This window comes from Calypte anna, chromosome 4A (assembly GCF_003957555.1).
Source record: "Calypte anna isolate BGI_N300 chromosome 4A, bCalAnn1_v1.p, whole genome shotgun sequence".
Taxonomy (NCBI): domain Eukaryota; kingdom Metazoa; phylum Chordata; class Aves; order Apodiformes; family Trochilidae; genus Calypte; species Calypte anna.
In genome coordinates this window covers 41,361,872-41,381,376 of record NC_044248.1, presented here as the reverse complement: position 1 = coordinate 41,381,376, position 19,505 = coordinate 41,361,872, and the positions used below count along the sequence as shown (strand labels likewise).

The following is a 19,505-nucleotide window of genomic DNA, read 5'->3' as shown; positions in this document are numbered from 1 at the left end:
CTGGAATTAGGTAATAGAGCAGTAGCACTTTAATTAAGGGCTTGATGAAACATGGAAATATGAAACAGTAACTGTTAGAAATGTCACCCCAAATTCATTCCACATGATAAAGCACATTGAGGCCACTTAAAATTACATTTTTTAGGAAAAGACTTAAGGGTGACTCTGAAAAAAAGCATGATTTTAAGCAAAAGAAATTCAGTACACACTAAAATTTAGTTACCTTTTTGCATCTGAAAAGAAATGGATTACTGAGGTTCTTCAGCAAATATGGTCTTAAAGAAAGTAATGATTTAATGGCAAGAGATCCCAGTTACATACATCTACACATGGAGAATACACTTTCAGGATCTTCATGGATTATTTTTATGGTGTGCTTTTCAGAACATGAGATTAATTGCTTACGTAAAGCATGCTTCCAGCTGCAATTACATGGGATTACACTGATCTGGAACTGAAATTCAATTGCAGCTGCAAAGCCATGGGTGAACATTTCTCATGAGCAAATTGCACCTGCATACAAGCAACTACCATTTAAAAAATCATGTCCCAAGGCTCTTGCAGAAGATCAGGCTCTGCACAGATTCCTGCTCAAACTAAAGCCTACATTGTTTCTTCAGGACATGCTCTAGTGGGAATGCTGGTGCCTTTCTCTCATTTTTTAATTTATTTTTTTTCCAAGGTGCACAGTTGGACTTAAAGATCCCAGAGGTCTTTTCCAACTGTGACAATTCTGTGATTCTCAAACTGCCCTTGTCCAGAGGCAGAACTCTCAGTGGGTACTCTTCTCACACCAAAAGAATTACACCCAGGTTTTGCAGTAGTGCTTCTTCCATCCCCTCACCTTGTCTTGGTGTGATTCTGGACATCAAAGAATTAACTCCACAGCTAATTGCTGCTAATTGGACCACTATCAGGGGACCATTTGTGCTGCTGGTGCCTCACCAGACAGTCTATAGCCCAAAATTCTTGAGGACAGATTCCTTTGCTCTTAAAACTTCAAGAACTGAGGATTCCACTTTTAGTATGGAGATAACTGGCTGTTCATACATCATTTAGAGTCTGTGTTAGCTATCCCTCTGCTTCCTAATTCTGCTCCACACAGGTGGCAGAGCATCAAAACTGAGTTACAAGAAATGTGGGAAGCTCTCATTCAATCAGAGAGGCTCAGCTTCTTCTGAGACTTATCATACTTCAGATTAGTTGCACAGTTGTTCAGCTGTGCAGCTTTTGACACATGACCCTTGCTCTCTGAGACTAATCCCACTGATCTGCAGGGATCACAGAGCAGTAACTTCCATTAATAAGTATTCTGGGACACCCATAAAGGCTGCACAGTGCTGCTCAAGTTCTAGCTGGTAGCTGTATACATTTTATTTCTTTTTTAAATCAGCATCAGCAGCAATTCTCCAAAACAGAACCACCACAAAGGAAGTGAAACATGTCTTACCTTTTCCCCTCTTTCTCCAGGGTCACCCTGATGGAAAATAATGGCAGTAAAGAAGTCATAAGTTACAAACAAAAGCAAAAATCAAAATCATTAATAAGTCAATTACTGATGATTCTTTCACTACTGATGACATTGTCTCAGACAGTAAAATCCAACAAGAAAATCTTCAATAAACAATAAAATGTGTAAATTTAACAGAACTCAATGGACAATCTATCTTCAACATAATTTTAGAAGTGTAATGATTTTTATGTAAAGGCTTTTCCCCCCATTTTGTCCTAGTTTAACCTCTGACCAACAGGCCTTTGCAGAACAGCCTGCCAGGACCCAGGTAACCCCTACATTCAGGTCTCCTTATTTTGGGAAGGAACAAAGGAAAAATCCAAAGGCTGAATAGGGAAACAAAGTCTTATGATTCTGTTAATGGCTCAGAAGGCTCCTCAGGAAACACCAAATGTCTTGTACTAATTCATAACTGGTTTAGACCAAAGAGCTCTCAGTGATCCATAGTTTCTCTGCAATAAGAAGATGCCTTATAGCCATTACTTTTCAAAATTGTAACTTGCTTTGAGGAACTGGCTCGATGGCAAATGCACTTCTGCATTCAGCCTGACCCTGACAACTCATCTTTGCCCCTTCTGAGGGCTGGCAGTTGCCAGGCAACTCGCAGGCTACAGCTGTGAATAGGAATTAAGCATCGACTCCCATCATTTGGCTCCTTCAGGATACAAAGTAGGAAAAGGTCCTGCTCCCAAATGGTTTGTTTTCATTCCTGATGGACAAGCAGGCAGGCAGGACACATAAAAAGCCTTCCCTGCATGTCTGTCAGCAGCACTGTGATGCAGAGAATCAGCTGAAGAGCACATGTGCACCAAAGACACACACTCACAGCTGATGGGATTAGAATTCTGCTTTACCCACTCCAAGAGGCCCCCAGATCCCATCATCTCAGACATGTTGAACTTTTCTTTTAAATTATCATCAGCTTTATTTTCTATTTCAGTTGTTCAATATTAAAGCAGCAGAAGAGATTATTTAACAATAAATCAAGTGCAAATGCAAGCTGAGACACGGTCCTAATGAGGCTTGCTGCTAACTTTTGTAATAGCAGAATCAGCTCTCAAGACTTAACCCTGACATTTGCCAAAGAATTGACCACAGTGCTTCTTGAAAAGAAGCCTGAAGCACATTGTAAGGAGCATCAACAAAGCCTTTTTAAAAAGGTCCCCAAATTCCCAAACACTTGCAAGCAGACTGCATTCACTTGGCAGGGGCTGTGCAGGCTTCAGTGCCACTGACTGGAATTCCACAGGCAAACCAGAAGAATCTGCTTCTTTATGGTGAATTTTCTAAAGCCTCTTATAGCTCTGATCACGGGAGGGAGCAGATAATTAAAAGCCACTCAGAATATCAAACCAAGTTGGGAAGCATGACTGTCACCTGTACATGAACCCACATACTCTGTGCTCCTGGTTTGAAATCCATTTTCAATACCAACCTTAAGCCCTGCTGCTCCCTTCTCTCCTGCTATGCCAGGCAAACCAGGTTCACCCTAAAGGCAAAGAACACAAAAGATGGGTTTAAGAAAGATGATGAAGCAGATAAACAACATTTCACCTACTGTCTCATATTGGATAAGTAAGGATGAACAGAATTTAAAACCACTCTGTTTATATGTCCTCCACAGTTGGGCACTAAAATGCTGTATTTAATTAGGGTGAATTGACTCTAATTAACTCCTGTATGGATGAGAATTCTACTGATGATGGTGGAAATGCACAGGTGTCAAATTAAACAGAAAATGTAACTGTGACTTCTGATTCTGAGAAGGTGGCCAATTAACCTTAACACTGTGGTCTTTCCAGCCAGACTGCCAATGCTTTCCTCTTCTCTACTGCTTAGAAATACTGCAAGAATCTTGCCTTTAATTATTTTGGCATTTGTGCTTCTACATGATCTGTAGAAGATCACCATTAGCTATTCAAAACCTTCTGAAAATTTCCAGAACTGGCTTCAACAAAATTCCTTGAGACTCAAGAATATTTGGATTTTTCTTCCAATTAATATCAATTACCACAGCAAAGAAAATGTTGACATGCCAAGGACACACCCAACCCAGTCATTCAATTCAGGAGTTTCAGATAATTCAAAGAAAAACCAGAAAGATATTCCTTGGAATAACAGCATCCCAGGACACCCTGGTTTAAATCCTGGCACCTTGGATCTGTATTAACTGTATAACTTCATTAACACTGATGGATTTTCTCTTGCTTCCCTGTATTTGGGCAAAGAACATCCTCCAGCAGCCTGCCCAATAAATAGGTGCAGTAATTTCCTCAGACTGTTTGGCTGCAGGACAAGAAGAGGCTCTGAGCAACCTGATCTAGTTAAGGGTGTTCCTGATGGGGGTTGGACTGGATGACCTTTAGAGCTCCCTTCCAACCCAAATTATGCTATGATTCTATGAGTCTGCTTACCCTGAAGTGAAGCTGAATTTGATGAGCAGTCAAATGTATTGGGCACTGCTTGGGCTCTGCTGCTAATACAAGAAAAATCTGCCCAGATGAACTCATAAATCCTACTTCAGAAAAGGTTTGAAAATGCATCACCCACTTTTGTCTCTAAGCAAAGGAGTCCAGGCAGTTAAAAGCATGGCTCTCCTTTCCTGGAGTGCTCTGTGCCCTGGAGGCACATACTTCATATCAAGAATTAATCATCTAAAAATAATGTGGCTGGAGGCCCCTGCTTTTTTTTTTTTTGTTCATAACAGAAAAACAGCCTGAAGTCTCTTCTGATAGGGGCTTGGTTTGGGTGAGATGCATAAATCTGTCTATAGCAGCTGGTTGATCTCCACCTCACCCTGAGAAGAAAGGCTGTCAGTACTGCTGTATTTTTCAGTCACTAGAATGTAATCAATTTTAAGGATAAGGAAATACAAGAGGCCCCCAAATCTAATCTAGTCTAATTTTGCTCTAAAATACCAAAACGGGGACAAAAGGGGGAAAAAAGTGGTTTCTCAGACATGTTACTGTGATTTCCATTTCAAGCCAGGGTTGAATTACCTCCTTTTCAACTTGCTTTTCATCCTTCTCAAAAGTAACTTAAAATTGTTTATTTAAGGACTGGAAATCTCTCCTGGCCCACTCATCAGCTGAAATTAAGTGGAAAGACTCTTCAACAAGACTAAGCTGGCTTGCAAACCTGTCTGAGAATTTGTGAACTACACTGAATGATGTTTCCTCCCTTTATGCTTCTTTATTTGAAAAATGTCAGCACACACATAGCTTTCCCCAATTCTCTAAAGGAAGCTTTGCTGCTTTCAGAATGTGTTCTCTGTGTAGTACAGTGCACACTGATGGGGAATACATGTAAATAAGAAGCATGAAGAAAGCAGTAAGACAGCCAGACTCTAAGTCTGCTGATAAACAGGGAAATTCTTCTGATATTCATCAAACTGCTATTTTGTTAAGCTGCTGGAACAATCTGAAGTGAAGGGATCTATCTGGATCGCACATTCTGTTCTCAATAAACCCTTAAAAAAACCCCAGAACCCCAAACCAAGCATTTCATGAGAAAAACCATTCTGTGGGAGAACAGAGTGAGGGGTTTGGGCACTCCAGACAAACTCCTATGTCAAACAAAGAGCACCAGTTGCAGACTCCAGGAACTGGGTTCCTCCAGGCCAATTCCTCACTAAGGAAATCTCACCTTTTCTCTTTGTGTTGTTCCTGCAGTCACTGGAAGTCCTTGTCAAACCAGCACCACTTAGCAAATACCAAAATATGTATCCTATCCGTGCACAGCTGAACTTCCCAAGAACCTCTCTGGGGTTGTTTCAACTTGATTAATGTAGGGGTCTGAGAGCCCTAAATCACTGCAACCTCGTGTCTCTATGCAGGTATAATCCTTTTTTCCTACTATTTGAGTCCCTGAGGACCTCTTGCCAAGGAACAGGGAGGGGAAGCTTGTGTCCTCTAGCACCTCTCTAGGAAGGAACCTGCAACAGGTGGACTGTACAACAGTCTGCCAAGGAAAGGGAGCTCTCAGAGAGATTCTCAGAAGGTTTCTGTCCATCCCAAGGACAACACTCTCTCTAGCTGCAGATATTAACAGGCAGCTCCTTTCCAGTCAGTGCTCTCAGCAAGATAAGCTACAGTTTTCCAAATCTAGGAACAAACAAAACCATAAATGTGTGCAAGACTACCTGTAATGTAGTCACTGCATTTGGTCTAAAACTAAAAAAAAAATGTGTGAAGTTTTCATGGCAGTGATTTTACTGCTGCACTTAATACAAGGAAAAAAATCTTCCAGCTAGAAGTCCTGCAAAAACAGTTGGGTCGTGTAAAATTACACTTACTCTAATATCTAGAGATTGTCTAAGAGAAGTGGTTCAAATGTTAAGGGATTAGAAAATTGTTCTAAGTGCACTCAGAATTTATGATCTCATTCCCAGACCTATTGGTCAGACTTGTCAATCGTCTCCCATGATCCACTATTTCAATTAAAGAAGAGATGAAGGGAAAGGGAAAAGAAAAGGAGAATTACAGAGAGACATACAAGATAGAGATGACCTAACTCTGTATTACTCAACTTCTTAAGGAGAGAAAAAGCTAATTTGCTGCTGACATTCATTGCCTGAAAAATTTTTCACTGTCCAGATGAGGAAAGCATTCACACACTCACTTCATTTTAAGCATGTGCTTAACACTCACTGCCTTTTAAACTAAGAAAAAATATTAAGTCTGAGTGCACATGCTGCTGTTTCACAGAGCCCTGATTAAAAGGCTACCAAGACAGCAAGGCTTTTGTACAGCCTTTTAACTATGCAGCTTCTAAAAAGGGGATGACTTGTATCACACATTGAAGCAGAGTTCAACTATTCTGCACATCAACATGAATCTGTGTGAGGAAAGCCAGGAGTGCCTGCAAACAGCTCACACTACAGCCCAGCTCCTAAAATTACTACTCTGGTCATCATTCAGCAAGACCTTCTGGGTCACACTGCACCAAGAATCTGCTTTTTTCATAGATATTGGCAAATTGGACCTTTTGGTAGCAAAATATTGGCACGGGAGTCCCAGGATGCACTTTAGTTTTTTTCTAACTTTAGATAAATAATGCTTCTGTTTATTTCTACTGCTATTTCCAAGCTAGAAGAATTTTTTTTATTATTAAAAGAAATATCAACATTCATTATATGTAAATAATCCATTCTGTGCTTGCTAGTTAGTACCAAACAACTTTATGAAAACCAACAAAAGAATGGGACCACATTTCATTTTTATCTGTATGGGTTTTGTCTTGGTACCTAAATATTAGCTTAGTAAATTAATATTTTTTTTCTTTAAATGTCAAAATTACAATAGTCCAGCTACTAGGACTAGACATATGCTATCTTTATTAAAGTGGTAATAATCTAAATGTGTCTTCAAAGTTTTACATGCTGTAAATATTGAAATAAATCAAATAAACATAAAACCATAAATTGAAAACATTAGGAGCAATTTTTAAAGCCTACTTTAAAGCTGATATGCAGCTTTATTTAAAGATGTGACTTTTGCCTTAATGAAAAGCATTGCCTATTTCCTTTCTTCCCCACGAAACATGACTACAGATAAATCTATGTGATCTTGTAAAAAAAGACAAATAACTTCAAGAAATTCTCCATGTCTCAAAAAGAAACTTTAATACTGAGGTAACTTTAACTCACTTGATGCAGTTGACTTATTTAGTGAACATCTTTTTTTTTTTGGCTCATCTGAGTGAAGGTTTCTGGCTAGAGTTTGTGTGATGCTGCTGCTAAAAGTAAAACTCTATTCATGTGGTTTGCAACTCCAACCTATCAAATCTTCTTACACCTTCCTGCACATCCCAAGAAATCCATGCTACAAAATGACCCTTCAATGGCTTTTCCATCATACTTGGGTCACAAAAAATATTTGAATTAGAGACAGCAGCAGCATTGGTGTTGGCAAGCCCTGCCTGCCATCCTGCTGCAATTGAATGGAGTTGTAAAACATGAAGAAAAACATCTCAGTTTTTATTTGTTTCATAATATTTTCTTATAGTTCTTGCTGTGCTAAATGTAGCTAATTCTAAACATTATAGGACAATAATCCTAATAAGTCTAAATATTTTGAAAGTAGGCTCTTAAGAATTATCACTAAAGTGAAATAACTGATTCTTTCATCATTTCTTATAACCAGTGTCAAAACACCAGTCTAATGCTGTGTATTATAACATTACAAATGACACATCCCTTTTGTTTGGACGGAGGACTTAGGATTAAATTATCTGAAACACATTTGTGTTTTTATTCCTAGAGATTTTTTTTTTGGGGGGGAGGCATGAGAAGGGGTTGTATATGGCTCTTACTATCTATTGCTGTTTAAAAATGGTGAACAAAATATATCATCCATTTTTCTTTTTTTGATGTGGCCTGCAAGTGTTTTGAAGTCCCCCAGGAATGTTACTGCTTCTGAGAACAGCAGATGGATAATACTGTTTACAGTCTGGGAGGGATATTATTTCAACCTCACCACCTAGATTTGCCAACAACTTAGCAATGCTGTGAAACAGCCCTGCTGCTTTACTGTGCCCCCTCCTTATGGAGAGCTGTTCTGAATGAGGAGTTAACTTGGAGATGGCACTGAAAGATGACACTGCCTTGCCTGAGTTAGCATTTCCTCCCAGTTGTGTTAAAGAATATTTCCATGTGATTTATTTCCCTGCTTTTGATCCCCAACTTCAATCTCACATTGTTCTCCATCTGTGTTTCCATTTTCATTTGATTCCCTGTTTAGAGATTGTATTCACAAGACATTCAGTACATCAGTATTTGTATTATGGGACTGAGTTCTGTAATTTTTTTTTAAATCTGCAGAAAATCTTAGTTTGTAAATATACTGCCTCAAGTTGCACACCAATAACAGGAATTTCTCTCTAGAACCTGTCAGTCATCACCAAATCTGAACATCAGACTTTCAGCTTAATTACATTTGCTGCCTGTTCATGTAAAACTAGAAAAAAATGACTTCAGAGAACAACCCAAATTGTAGAGTCTTTTCCAGGAGGCCAGCCTGAAGCCACAGCTCTGGCTGTAAGGCTGCACAGTGCTCATGTGAACCAGCCCAAAGTTGTTTTCATCAACCAGACAAATAATGGCAGTGCTGACCCAGTCAGTGAACTCACCACTTGTCCATCTCTCCCTGGAACTCCAGGCACTCCAACAGAACCCTGGTAGGAAACAGATGCCAGTGTTTAGCAAATTAAACAGGTCATGAAACCTTTCATCTCTTAATACAGTACTTAGAAACGATGGTGAATGTTTGCTTATTGTAGCTGCAACAGTTTTTTCAAAACCTCATTTTTCCTCAAGCTGAGCTTTCTTTTCAGTTGCCATTTTATCCTGCTTAAGAGATTTTGTACACTGTAATGACCATCCCATTGTATGGCCTCCTGCAGAAACAAAGCTTCAAGCTGGTGGCTGGTTTCTAATGTTGTGAAGGCTTCAAAAGACATGGAAGAATTAAAACACAATTCCATTTAACACTCAATAAATTTTGGGACTGACTGTAGGTAATCAAACACAGAGCTCACACAAAACCATTAATGCTTCAGGAGGGATGCTCCAAGCTCAGTAACTGGTAGTGTCAGTTTGCTTTAACTCTTTTAAGAGAATCTGCAACAATTCAGCCTGACAGTGTAAATTGCAGATACCCTTTTAAACTGCATCACTATTGCAATCAAAATTTAAAAGCCAGCACAAGGAGCAAAGAAAGCAAACAAAATATGAGCACTGACTTGTGACACTGGAGGGATCATTTTCCAGAGCTCTCAGCCTGGAAGTTTCTGTAGGATGCACAATTGTTTTTGGAAGGAACTTGAGTGACCCTTGATACAGATGGTCAGGGAAAACACAAGGTCTGAGGAAAGCAGGAAAACTACATGGGCTTCCACAGTGTTCTCCTCATTTTGTATAATTTTGTATTTTGGATAATAAGGGTGCTGCTCAGCAAGAGAACTTGAAGCTTTGGTTTTATTTTTTCATTTACAAACACCTTAAGAGGATGCAAAAATGTGGTGGCTCAGTGAAAGGCTGGCACCCTAGAGGAGGCCATGGGATGGGAAAGGCAGAGGTTTTGTCAACAGTGAAATGTGAATTTGTTTCCCAGGACCCTAAAAACAAATAAGCACCCTGTGAATCCCTTCATGCCCTGCTTCCTCTGAGTCCCAAGGATCAGGGCATGACATTTCCCAGGCTATTCATATTGGTTAGAAGATTTCCTAGAAATGATTTAGTCAAAGGACACCAGTGCCCAAAGGGAACACATCCAAACTGGATGCACATGTTTGACAATGAATGGGGTTGAGAAATCCTTGAAACAAGAAAAGGAAGCAACCCATGGGGGCCTCCAAAAATTCCTCCTGAATTTGAATGCCCAGGAGGTGCCAGCTCATTGCAGAGCTGCAAATCTGTAAGAAATAATACCCTGGCATCCCACTGTATCTCCATGACCCAGAATGCTCTCCCCTTACTCCCTAAATTTCCACTTTGGCATTCCCATTTTCCCTTTCTGTTGGATGCATGGTCACAACCACCACTGCAAATGGGCCCTAGGGAACATTTTCACATAACTTTGAACAACATTTCCAGAAAAACTGAAGACAAAGCTCAGGAGGGCACTAAACCATCAGCCTCAATAAAAAAACCCTTTTCCTAACAGCTCCTCCTCTCCGTGACAGTCTTCTATATCTGCTGAGTTTTCTTGTGAGACACAGGATGTTATAAAATGTAAAAAAATCTGGTGCTACCAAGTAAAGTTTATCAGATGTGCAACATTTCAGCAGCACGTGGGCTTTGCTGATGCTCTACATGTAAAACCCTCTCCTCCCCCAGTCTCAGGGTATGGTTTTATCATAGCAGCTTGGACACAGGCAGAGGTTTACAGTGTCACAGTCCTTCAGTCTGCAAACTTTGTACAGCTCACAGCTGACAAAATTCCACTTTATTTATAAGTGGGATTTATAAGCTTTGGGATTACATTCTTACACATCAGGATCTTTTTTCTTTTTGTTTCAAAAACTCCTGTTTCAAGAGTTTCGAACAAGCCTTCACCTTAAGGAACATTATCTCAAAACAAAAAAAAACCCAAACAGAAGTGTCAGCCTTCTCCCTTTTCTTGCTCTTTTTTTTTTCTTTATACAAATTAAACCTCTTTTCTTAAATATCTTAAGATACAACTTTTTAATCTTTTGAAATCAGCTAGAAAATGACAGGCTTTGGAGGTGAATGGGCGAGATGCTGGAAAAGTGCCACTTACTACCTGTTATTTTTGCTATATCTAGGACTGTTTTTATGGTGTAATTCCATAAATCCTAAGCTCATTCCATCAGCCTGTGGCAGTCAGCTTTAATGAGTGTAAATAACACTGCAAACATTCTCAGGAAGTGAGGTCTTGGGTTACCAAAGGAACAGGAAGACACCAGCAGACCACCTGAGCACCACCAACCAAGCACCATTTATCAGCAACACCCATGTCCTTTGTCTCTGCTGCTCAGTTTTTCAGTCATATGGCACTGATCTAGTTGAGGAAGAATATGCATTTAATCAGAAACTCTATCTTCCCACCTTTCATAATGTTTTAACTTGGGTTTCCCAGCCCTACCAGGGCATGAGTAAGAAAATTACAATGACCTTTTCACCTGAGAGTCAAGCAGACAGATTGGAAACAGTCTCTGCTCTGCATTGCTTGAACTTCCTATGATGGGGGAAATGAGAAATCTGATGTCTCCCTTTCTGGGGCTGCCTTTTGCAAAAAAACAGAATCCAGAGCCTAAACTAACTGGTTCAGTGCTATGTACAGTAGCTCATTTCATTCACCTTTTCTGTTTGCCTTTTGGCACCAGGAGCAATAATCACTTCCCCAGTATTGTTTATACTCTACCTTTTGTCCTGGAGGTCCCTGTGGTCCCTGCAAAGGGAAAACAATTCAATTAACATCATAACTCCAGCCAATTTAAACTGAAATGACCAATTAAAATTGTCTGATTGTGTAAGCATTCTGATCCTGGACTGAAACCAGATGATGTTTTATACATCAAGGAAAAGTAAAACTTTATGCTGGAAATGCACAATGGATCTTTTCTCTTCTCCCTTGGAACTGATCTAACAACTAACTGGAAGATTCATATTTTCCCCCTTCTAATCTTTCCTCTTCCAACCCATCTGTTTCTTCTAATACTGACAAATCTGTCAGCATTGAGATGACTGTGGCTTTTCTTTTCCTGATACCAGCTAACAGCCAGCTGTGTGTCCAGAGTACCTACTTGGCAGCATAAAAACAATGTTCATGCAAGCAAGTATTTTATAAACAGCCTCAAAATCTCATCTTCTGGGTATAAGCATGCAGGATGATATTTTACTCAACATGTGACCACATCAGCAGTGAATTAAAGAGAAAAATCATTAAGAATTAACTTCAGAAAACATGAAGAATGCTCTTAGGAAGTAAAGAATCACCATTTTGTCCCCAAGCTTAACTGCTTGATGTCACACAGGAGGCTCATTGATATCAACAGGACCCATTTGGCATCCCTCAAGTACCCAGGTTGGTTCTGGCCACAGTGGGAAGGGAAGGCAGCAGGGAAGCAGCTCAGCTGACCCCCCACATCCTTGGACATTTTGGTAAAAGCCAGACCATGTTCACTGCAGGTCTTACACATTCATTACCCCGTGCTCCCTATGTGGGTGCTGGTGGTATATTAAGTAAGGGTATAAACAAAAAATCCAAAACTGTAGAATCCAAATCCCTCTCATGTACAAAAGTGTAAGAATTGGCTGACACCAGAACTGCAGTTACTCTGAAATTCATTTTGAACACAAGAATTGCTGCTTCAAAATGTGGGGTCAATTTTATTTTGAAGGTATTGTGATGCAATGCAGAAGTTTCCTCTTTCTGTAAATGCAGGGATGGTCCCTGTATTCCTCTGCAGCAACTTGAAATGGGTAATAAGGAAAAGTTTCACTGGTGGTAATTCTGGTCCTGGATCCACTGATGTGGATGAAAACCTTGCAGTTTTAAATGCAGATTTATCCATCTAAGGCTAGGCATCAAACCTAGCAAAAGGTTTCCCTAGATCAGTCTTGCTTCTTGAACTGTTCAAACTCAGGTCTTTTTTGACTACAGGGACAGATATTCTTACTGGAAAGTCACCTTTGAGGTGCAGAGGGACAAAATGTCTTCAAAAGGAAGCAGAAGTAGCCCAGCACTCAGCACTGGTGATGAAAGCAGCACACAGAGTGCTCATCTGCTTTTTCACAATGGAGAAAAATCCCCCCAGACCACTGCATTAAAAAAATCCTGCTGTTTAATCAGGCCTTAATCTCTGAATTCTAATCCTGAGATTTGCTAGAGGCTGAGGACACCAGTAATAATGAATGTGGTAACTGAAGAACAACCTAGTTAAGTGCTGCTTGCAAAGAGCCTACAAGAAAATTAAAGATTGGGAAAAAATAGATTTAAAAAAAAAAATCAATAGGATGTTGGTAGATGAGTGTGCTCTGCAAATATGGATATAACAATATACTCCACAAATGGTTTTTTTCTCTGCCTTCCAGAGAAGGAAGGAAATTTCATCCAGTGAGAAAGATGCAAGTTTAGCTAATATCTTAGAAATTGCAAGAAAGGAATGTTCACACTAGAGCATTTCTACATCACTGTTACCAAAACAGACTCCAAATCTCAACATCCTGGGCATCAGTTACCTGTTGATCTTCCACATATTAACCAGTTGTGTTTGGGGGATATTTCAGGTCCTAAGAAAAATCTCTCCATGAGTTTGCCAGACAACAGAACAACCAAAGACTGCTTTCAGAGCTCATACTTCTAAGTTACTTCTATGTCCAAAGAATGGATATTGCCTCTTCAGTTCCTAATCACTTAAAAGCTAATAAAACCTTCTAGAGACATTCAGCTGTATCAAAGTACAATTTGGGAAGCCTCAATACAAATTTAGTGCCTGATGGTAAAATTCATTTATTAATATTATCCCCAAAGTAACCTGTTAAATGTGCTGCTCTTTTTAACACTTTGTGCCTGCTGCTTGCAGGATCCTGGGGGATGATTCAAGGCATCACAGATGTCACCAGAAAATATCCTTCCTCAGAATTTCCTTCTCACCATTGCCACTGCTTCAGCTCCTCCAGAAGAGTTATTGAATAAGAAAATATTACACAGTAACATAAACTGCCTCTTATTGTGCCTTTAAAATGAACATTCAGAGAAAAGACGTGGCACAACAGAATCACAACACAATCAGAAGTTTTCCATTTCTGGTATTTAAGTCCCCACTCAGCCTGGAAATGGCTCTGGTGTCTCATGCCCACTGAGCTATCTTGCCATGTGATGACAGGAACAGTTCTCAACATCAGCACTGTGCTCAGAAAAGCAATTGCAATTAAAAGCTCACCTTAGAATGATACATTTCACATTTTGCACATGATAGCAAGTGCTTCTTACCCCTGGAATATTCAAGCTCTAAAAAGACATCCCAATAGGAACAATTTTTCTCTGAAGCACAATTGCTCCCACAATTGCATTGGGAAAGAAGCTCAGAGCTACTGGAAACTTAGCAGCTCATCCACTGCCAGCTCCCATCCCTCTCCCACACAAGCCTGCCAGCAACCCCTGAAACAGAGCATCTAATATTAAATTACTAACAGAAAACAACTCCCAAAAAAACCCTGTAAAACCCTCCATAATTGCAGGGAAGTGCTTATTTTCTATGAGTTACCTCCCTTCTCTGAAAAAGGCACAGAATGGCACTGGAGAGACAGAAACAAGAAAGCAAATAAAATCTAGAAAAAAGAGAGGAACATGAAGGGATTAAAAAAAATAATCCTAAAACATAAGTTCATTTCTAGAGATAGAATTGACAGCTTCTAGAAGACTCTTTGGTGGAAATTCAATTTGACCATATGGTTTTTTTCCCCCTGATGATTCTGCTTGCCTGGGGAGAGTCTTGTGTTGCCCACCTGAACAGACATAAGGCCAGCAACCAAAAATTCTGTGTAGGTCTTGAGACAAAAGCAGAAGAGAAGAAATATGTGAAAGTTTCCAACCAGCTCCTCAGACTGTTTTGGGTTTTTCTTAATTTTTCATCAACTCTTCTATGTTCCATTATAGCTGCAGTGGTTTCTGCAGTTGCCCTGTTGGTGACTAATGTTAAAAAGCTCATTTCATAAAGAGCAAACAGGCTTCAAAAATTTCAGTGAAAGTTCAGGAAAACTTTTGGCATGAAGTGACTGCTTATAATTATAGAAAATTATGTTAATGTTCTTTAAACTGACAATCACTGAGAAACTTCAACTGAGAGGGCCAAAAATTCAGTCAGAGTTGCCTAGAATAAGAAGATAACTAAATATAACAAAAATCTAAAATATTTTTGTTTCAGATGTCATGAACACTTTCAAAGAATCATTTGCCACCATGTGTGAGTAAACTATCCAGGCAGGTGTGATGAACTATTGCAGGGCATCAGAGAATCAGGCTCTCATTCAAATAGCTCCTAAAGAGAAGAATGGAAAAAAAAAGGTGTGGTGCTCAAAGAAAAATTCAGCTGCCATGTTTCTCTGGACATGGATGATGATTTGATACTTAAGCACTTGGAAAACTGGGTGAACAAGGCTAAAAAAATGTTTATAGAAGCCTTTATGCAACTGTGTTTCTTAAAATAAAATATCTCTACTGTGAATGCCACTCTTCAGTCACTGTTTTCTGAAATCACCAGACCTCCACAACTTTGGTATTACAAAAATGATCAAATGAACACTGGACACTTCAGTTGGATCTTGACAAATAACTAATTGAAATAAAGTTTTTTAAAAAAAATATTTGAAAATACTGACCTAAATGTAGCTAGAATAAATGTTCTGAGACCAGAATTCTTCCCAGACCTTGTTACAATTATATTTTCCCTTTAAGCTTATTGTGGTTCCTTGTGCTCTAGCAAGCTAAAATAAAAATAATAAAAAAAAATAATTCTGCCCTGGAAAGGTTGAAATTGCATTTTCAAAACACAGTAATTCAGGGTGTGATTCATTACCAACAGCTTCTCGAAGTATTTTTGTGTTCAACATCAAGTGACTCAGTTGCTTAACATTTAAAGGAATGTATGAAATTGAAAGTTTGGACATTTTCAGTTTGCAAGTCTGGGGCAGCAGCAATGATTTGTTTTACAAGGTATCAGAATTCATGGAGAGTAAGCACAAACACCAATGAAAATGTCTAACAAAAATCTAATGAAAAAGTGAGAGGTTTTGTACACTGAAAAAGTTATACAGCAGAACACATCACAATAGTGCATGTCATACAAATACTGCCTTACTCCAAAGCTTGGCAAAAAAACCCAACAACAAAATACCTGTTTTTTTAAACTTCTATACTTCCTATGTAAAGTAAAAGCTCTTTATAACTAGATGGCCTCAAGGAGGTACTGCATTGGCATTTCTATAGGGCAAAAGAAATTCTAAAATGTTCCCTGAGAACAGGTATTTCCCCATGGGTGCCTATAAGAATCCATAAGGACCTGGAATAGAACCACAGAATCATTTAGGTTGGAAAAGACCTTTAAAATCAGTGAGCCCAACCATAAACCTGACACTGCCAAGTCCACCACTAAACCCTGTCCCTAAGCACCACATCCACACAGCTTTGAAACACCACCAGGGATGATGTCTCAAGCACTTCCCTGGGCATCCTGTTCAAGTGCTTGACAATCCTGTTGGTGAAGAAATTTTTCCCAATATTCAATCTAAACCTCTCCTGGAGCAACTTGAGGCCTTTTTCTCTCATCCTATCACTTGCAACTTGGAAGAAGAGAATGACACCCCCCTCTTTACAACCTCCTTTCAGGTAGTTAAGTTTTCAGGTCAGACAGGGGCCAGATTTGAGCTCTAGCTGGGTTTTTGCCTTTCTAATTTTCTCTCTATATGACTTCACAAGATCCCTGTAGTCATCTTGAGTTGCCTTCCCTTTCTTCCAAAGGTGCTAAACCCTCCTTTTTTTCCTTTTCCTGAGTCCCAGCAAGAGCTCCCTGATTATCCAGGTTCACCATCAATCTCAACAATTCATCTTATAACATGTGGGGACAGCCTGCACATGGAACTTTTAATATTCCCTTCTTGAAGAGCATCCAGGCTTACTGGATCTTTACTGGAGCAAGGGCAACCAAGCTGGTGAAGGGTCTGGAGAACAAGTCCTGTGAAGAGAGGCTGAGGGAACTGGGGTTGTTTAGTCTGGAGAAGAGGAAGCTGAGGTCCCCTCATTGCTCATTGACCTCATTGCTCTCTACAACTCCCTGAAAGGAGGTTGTGGGGAGGGGGGTGCTGGCCTCCTATCCCAGGTTTATAATGATAGATCTAGAGGAAGTGGGAGATGGTTTATGGTAGATGTTAAGAAGAATTTCTTTACTGAAAGAGTGGTCAGACACAGGAATGGGCTGCTCAGGGAGGTGGTGCAGTCACCATCCCTGGAGGCATTAAAAAAATGTGTACATGTGACATTTCAGGACATGCTCTGATGAGCATGGTGTTTTGTGGTTGGGTTTTTTTTTGTTTCTTTGTTTTTCTTGCTGGACAGTTGGACTTGATGGTCTTAGAGGTCTTCTCCAACCCTGATGATTCAGTGATTCTGTGAGGTGCCTAAAACTGAACACAGTATTTGAGGTGCAGCCTCACCAGTGCCAAGTACAGGGGGTATGATCACTTCATTTCTGCTACAAACCAATATCTTGCCAGTCTAATGGCTTAAAGAAGTTAAGCAGGAAACCTGAACTAGCAGATGTACATGAAGAAAGCACAGGTTTCATGCATTTCAGCAGAGCCTGTGTCTTACCCACTGAGCTCATTTTCTGTGTCTGAAGGTGACACAATGAAATGCTAAAAGTGTATTCCTGTGTGGCTGAGGAGTGTTTCATAAAGATTGTGATTTCTAGAGGACTAGCACTGGAATGTGCAATGCTTTAGTACTGATGAATCATCCAGGTAAAAGAACAACATGGTTTGAAAGCAGATTAATTATGATGGGAAACCCTCCTGTAAGTTCTGATGAAGCAGTATGCCCCCCTCCCACCTTAAGTGATGAAAAAAACACCAACTATTAACTAGTGCTCAGGCAGAGCTTCCTATCACCCTTCTTTTAGTTATTGTGGCAGCCATGACTGAAATGCAAAAGTTACAAAATACCAAACACTTGAGATTTCCTGCAAGCTGAGGCCAAGTCAATTACATTTTAGAAAACTCACTGGGAGAGACACAGGCTGAGAATTTCCATTTCGTTTGCTAGTTCCTGGTAAACCTTTGCAGCTAAACAGCTTAAGAACAGCACCTTATAAACTTTACTCTGAACACGCTCCCAGAATGAAACAAAGGCAGCTGCTGCACAACTCTGGCCATGGAAAACAAAATCACAATTAGGAGTTTCCCAGAGGAGCTCTGAGGATTCACACTAACTGAGGACTTGGCCTTGGCCAGGGGCCTGAAAGGCTGAACTGGAGCCAGTAGCACTTCCCAGTCAGTTCTGCCAGGTCCCTGTGAGTTCATTTTGTACATTTTATAAAAAAAAAAAAAAATAATACTAATTCATTTTAAAGATGTGACATTTTTCAGGCTTAACTGCAAGGTTACGCTTTTCCAGTGTCTTTCACAGAAATGGCAATATCCTTTGGAAGAATATCTTTATTCTGATGAACCAGTAAAAGGTCTTATTTTCTTGAACAGATGTCCAACAAGACTTTGTAAGCACAAAAGTACCAGTTTGGAGTACTATGTAACTTAAAGCAGAGGGATCTTGCATGTGGGTTAATCATTACAGGATAGATTTCTTTTGCAAAGAGACACCTTTACCTGAATACTCTGGTTATTCTGGACTGTTCTGTTCATGTGAAACATCTGTAAAATTACTTATCTGTCTTTAAAGCCAATTTTGGGGGACAAAATAATACACAGATTTTTTTCAGCTACAAGAAGTAGTTGATTAATACACTGAACATACTTAAATACACTTCTTTTCCAACGAGCTGAGAACATTGCAAATTTTGATCTTCCACTTTTACTACTATACACTAATTTAAAATACTTTAAGCATAAAACCAACAAAAAGCTCTCCCATGTGGAAATGAGAAACAAAACCACCCTGTGCACAGCTCCTGTCCTACTGTATGTTTATGAATCTGAAAATGTTGCACTATCAGTGTCTGCCTTCAAGACCATCACTGCCTCACTTCTCATGCATAGCCTGCAACTAGAAATCCTCGCTCAGGTTGAAAAGAATCACAAAATTATTTATGATTCATTCTAAAAATGAGAAGATAAAGAGAACCCAGAAGTCTTGCATGATGTTTAAGTGTCCTTAGCACCAGCATGAGCAGGCAAATGGCACAGGAAGGAGGAGGAATTGTGACAGGTAGGACACAACTTCCAGAGGAAAGGTTTGAAGAGCTGGGGTAACTTCTGGCCTTTCCTCTTGCTCAGCATTCATTTTCCCAGTCCCAGGTAAAATTTCAAAACTAAATCCCTTTGCTTGCCCCCCCTGCTTGGCCTCTCTCCCTCTGAATTCTCTTAATCCTCTCTGCACAGAGGAATGAGGCTTTCAGGAAGGAGAGCTACAGGGCTTTGAAGTGCCATGGAAACCAGGCACACCTTACAGCTAACTCCTCATCCTGCCATTCCCTTCCAGCATTAAGGATGGACACACTCACACCCTTCTAACTTAAACCTAAGCCTCCATCTCACCTAAAAAGACATTGAACTCTCAGCTCAAAAACAAAACAGATTCTTCCTGCCAAAGCAACATAGCATAAAAAAACCCCTTTCAAATATCTCTCCCCAGCATCCCAACCACAAGGAGATGACACAGCAACAAAAAGTGCCAAAAGAAGTCTCAAACATCTCATCTCTCCCAGCTGCAAGGGCTGACTGGCAGCAGCAGCACAGTGAGAGTCTGCTCATATGGGAAGATTATCAACAGGGAACAAGAGACACCAGTGAGCACCA

The 19,505-nt window shown here is 39.9% G+C and overlaps 1 protein-coding gene across 1 annotated transcript in view; it reads right to left on the bottom strand.

Moving 5' to 3' along the window:
- The window catches only part of COL25A1 (collagen type XXV alpha 1 chain), a 256,844-nt gene that overhangs the window by 50,397 nt on the left and 186,942 nt on the right, over positions 1-19,505 (bottom strand). The window contains exons 11-14 of the mRNA XM_030450322.1: positions 11,398-11,424; positions 8,642-8,686; positions 2,949-3,002; positions 1,451-1,477 (exon numbers count right to left, since the gene is read on the bottom strand). Coding sequence (XP_030306182.1) covers positions 1,451-1,477; positions 2,949-3,002; positions 8,642-8,686; positions 11,398-11,424 — 153 coding nt within the window. The remainder of the gene's footprint in view (positions 1-1,450; positions 1,478-2,948; positions 3,003-8,641; positions 8,687-11,397; positions 11,425-19,505) is intronic.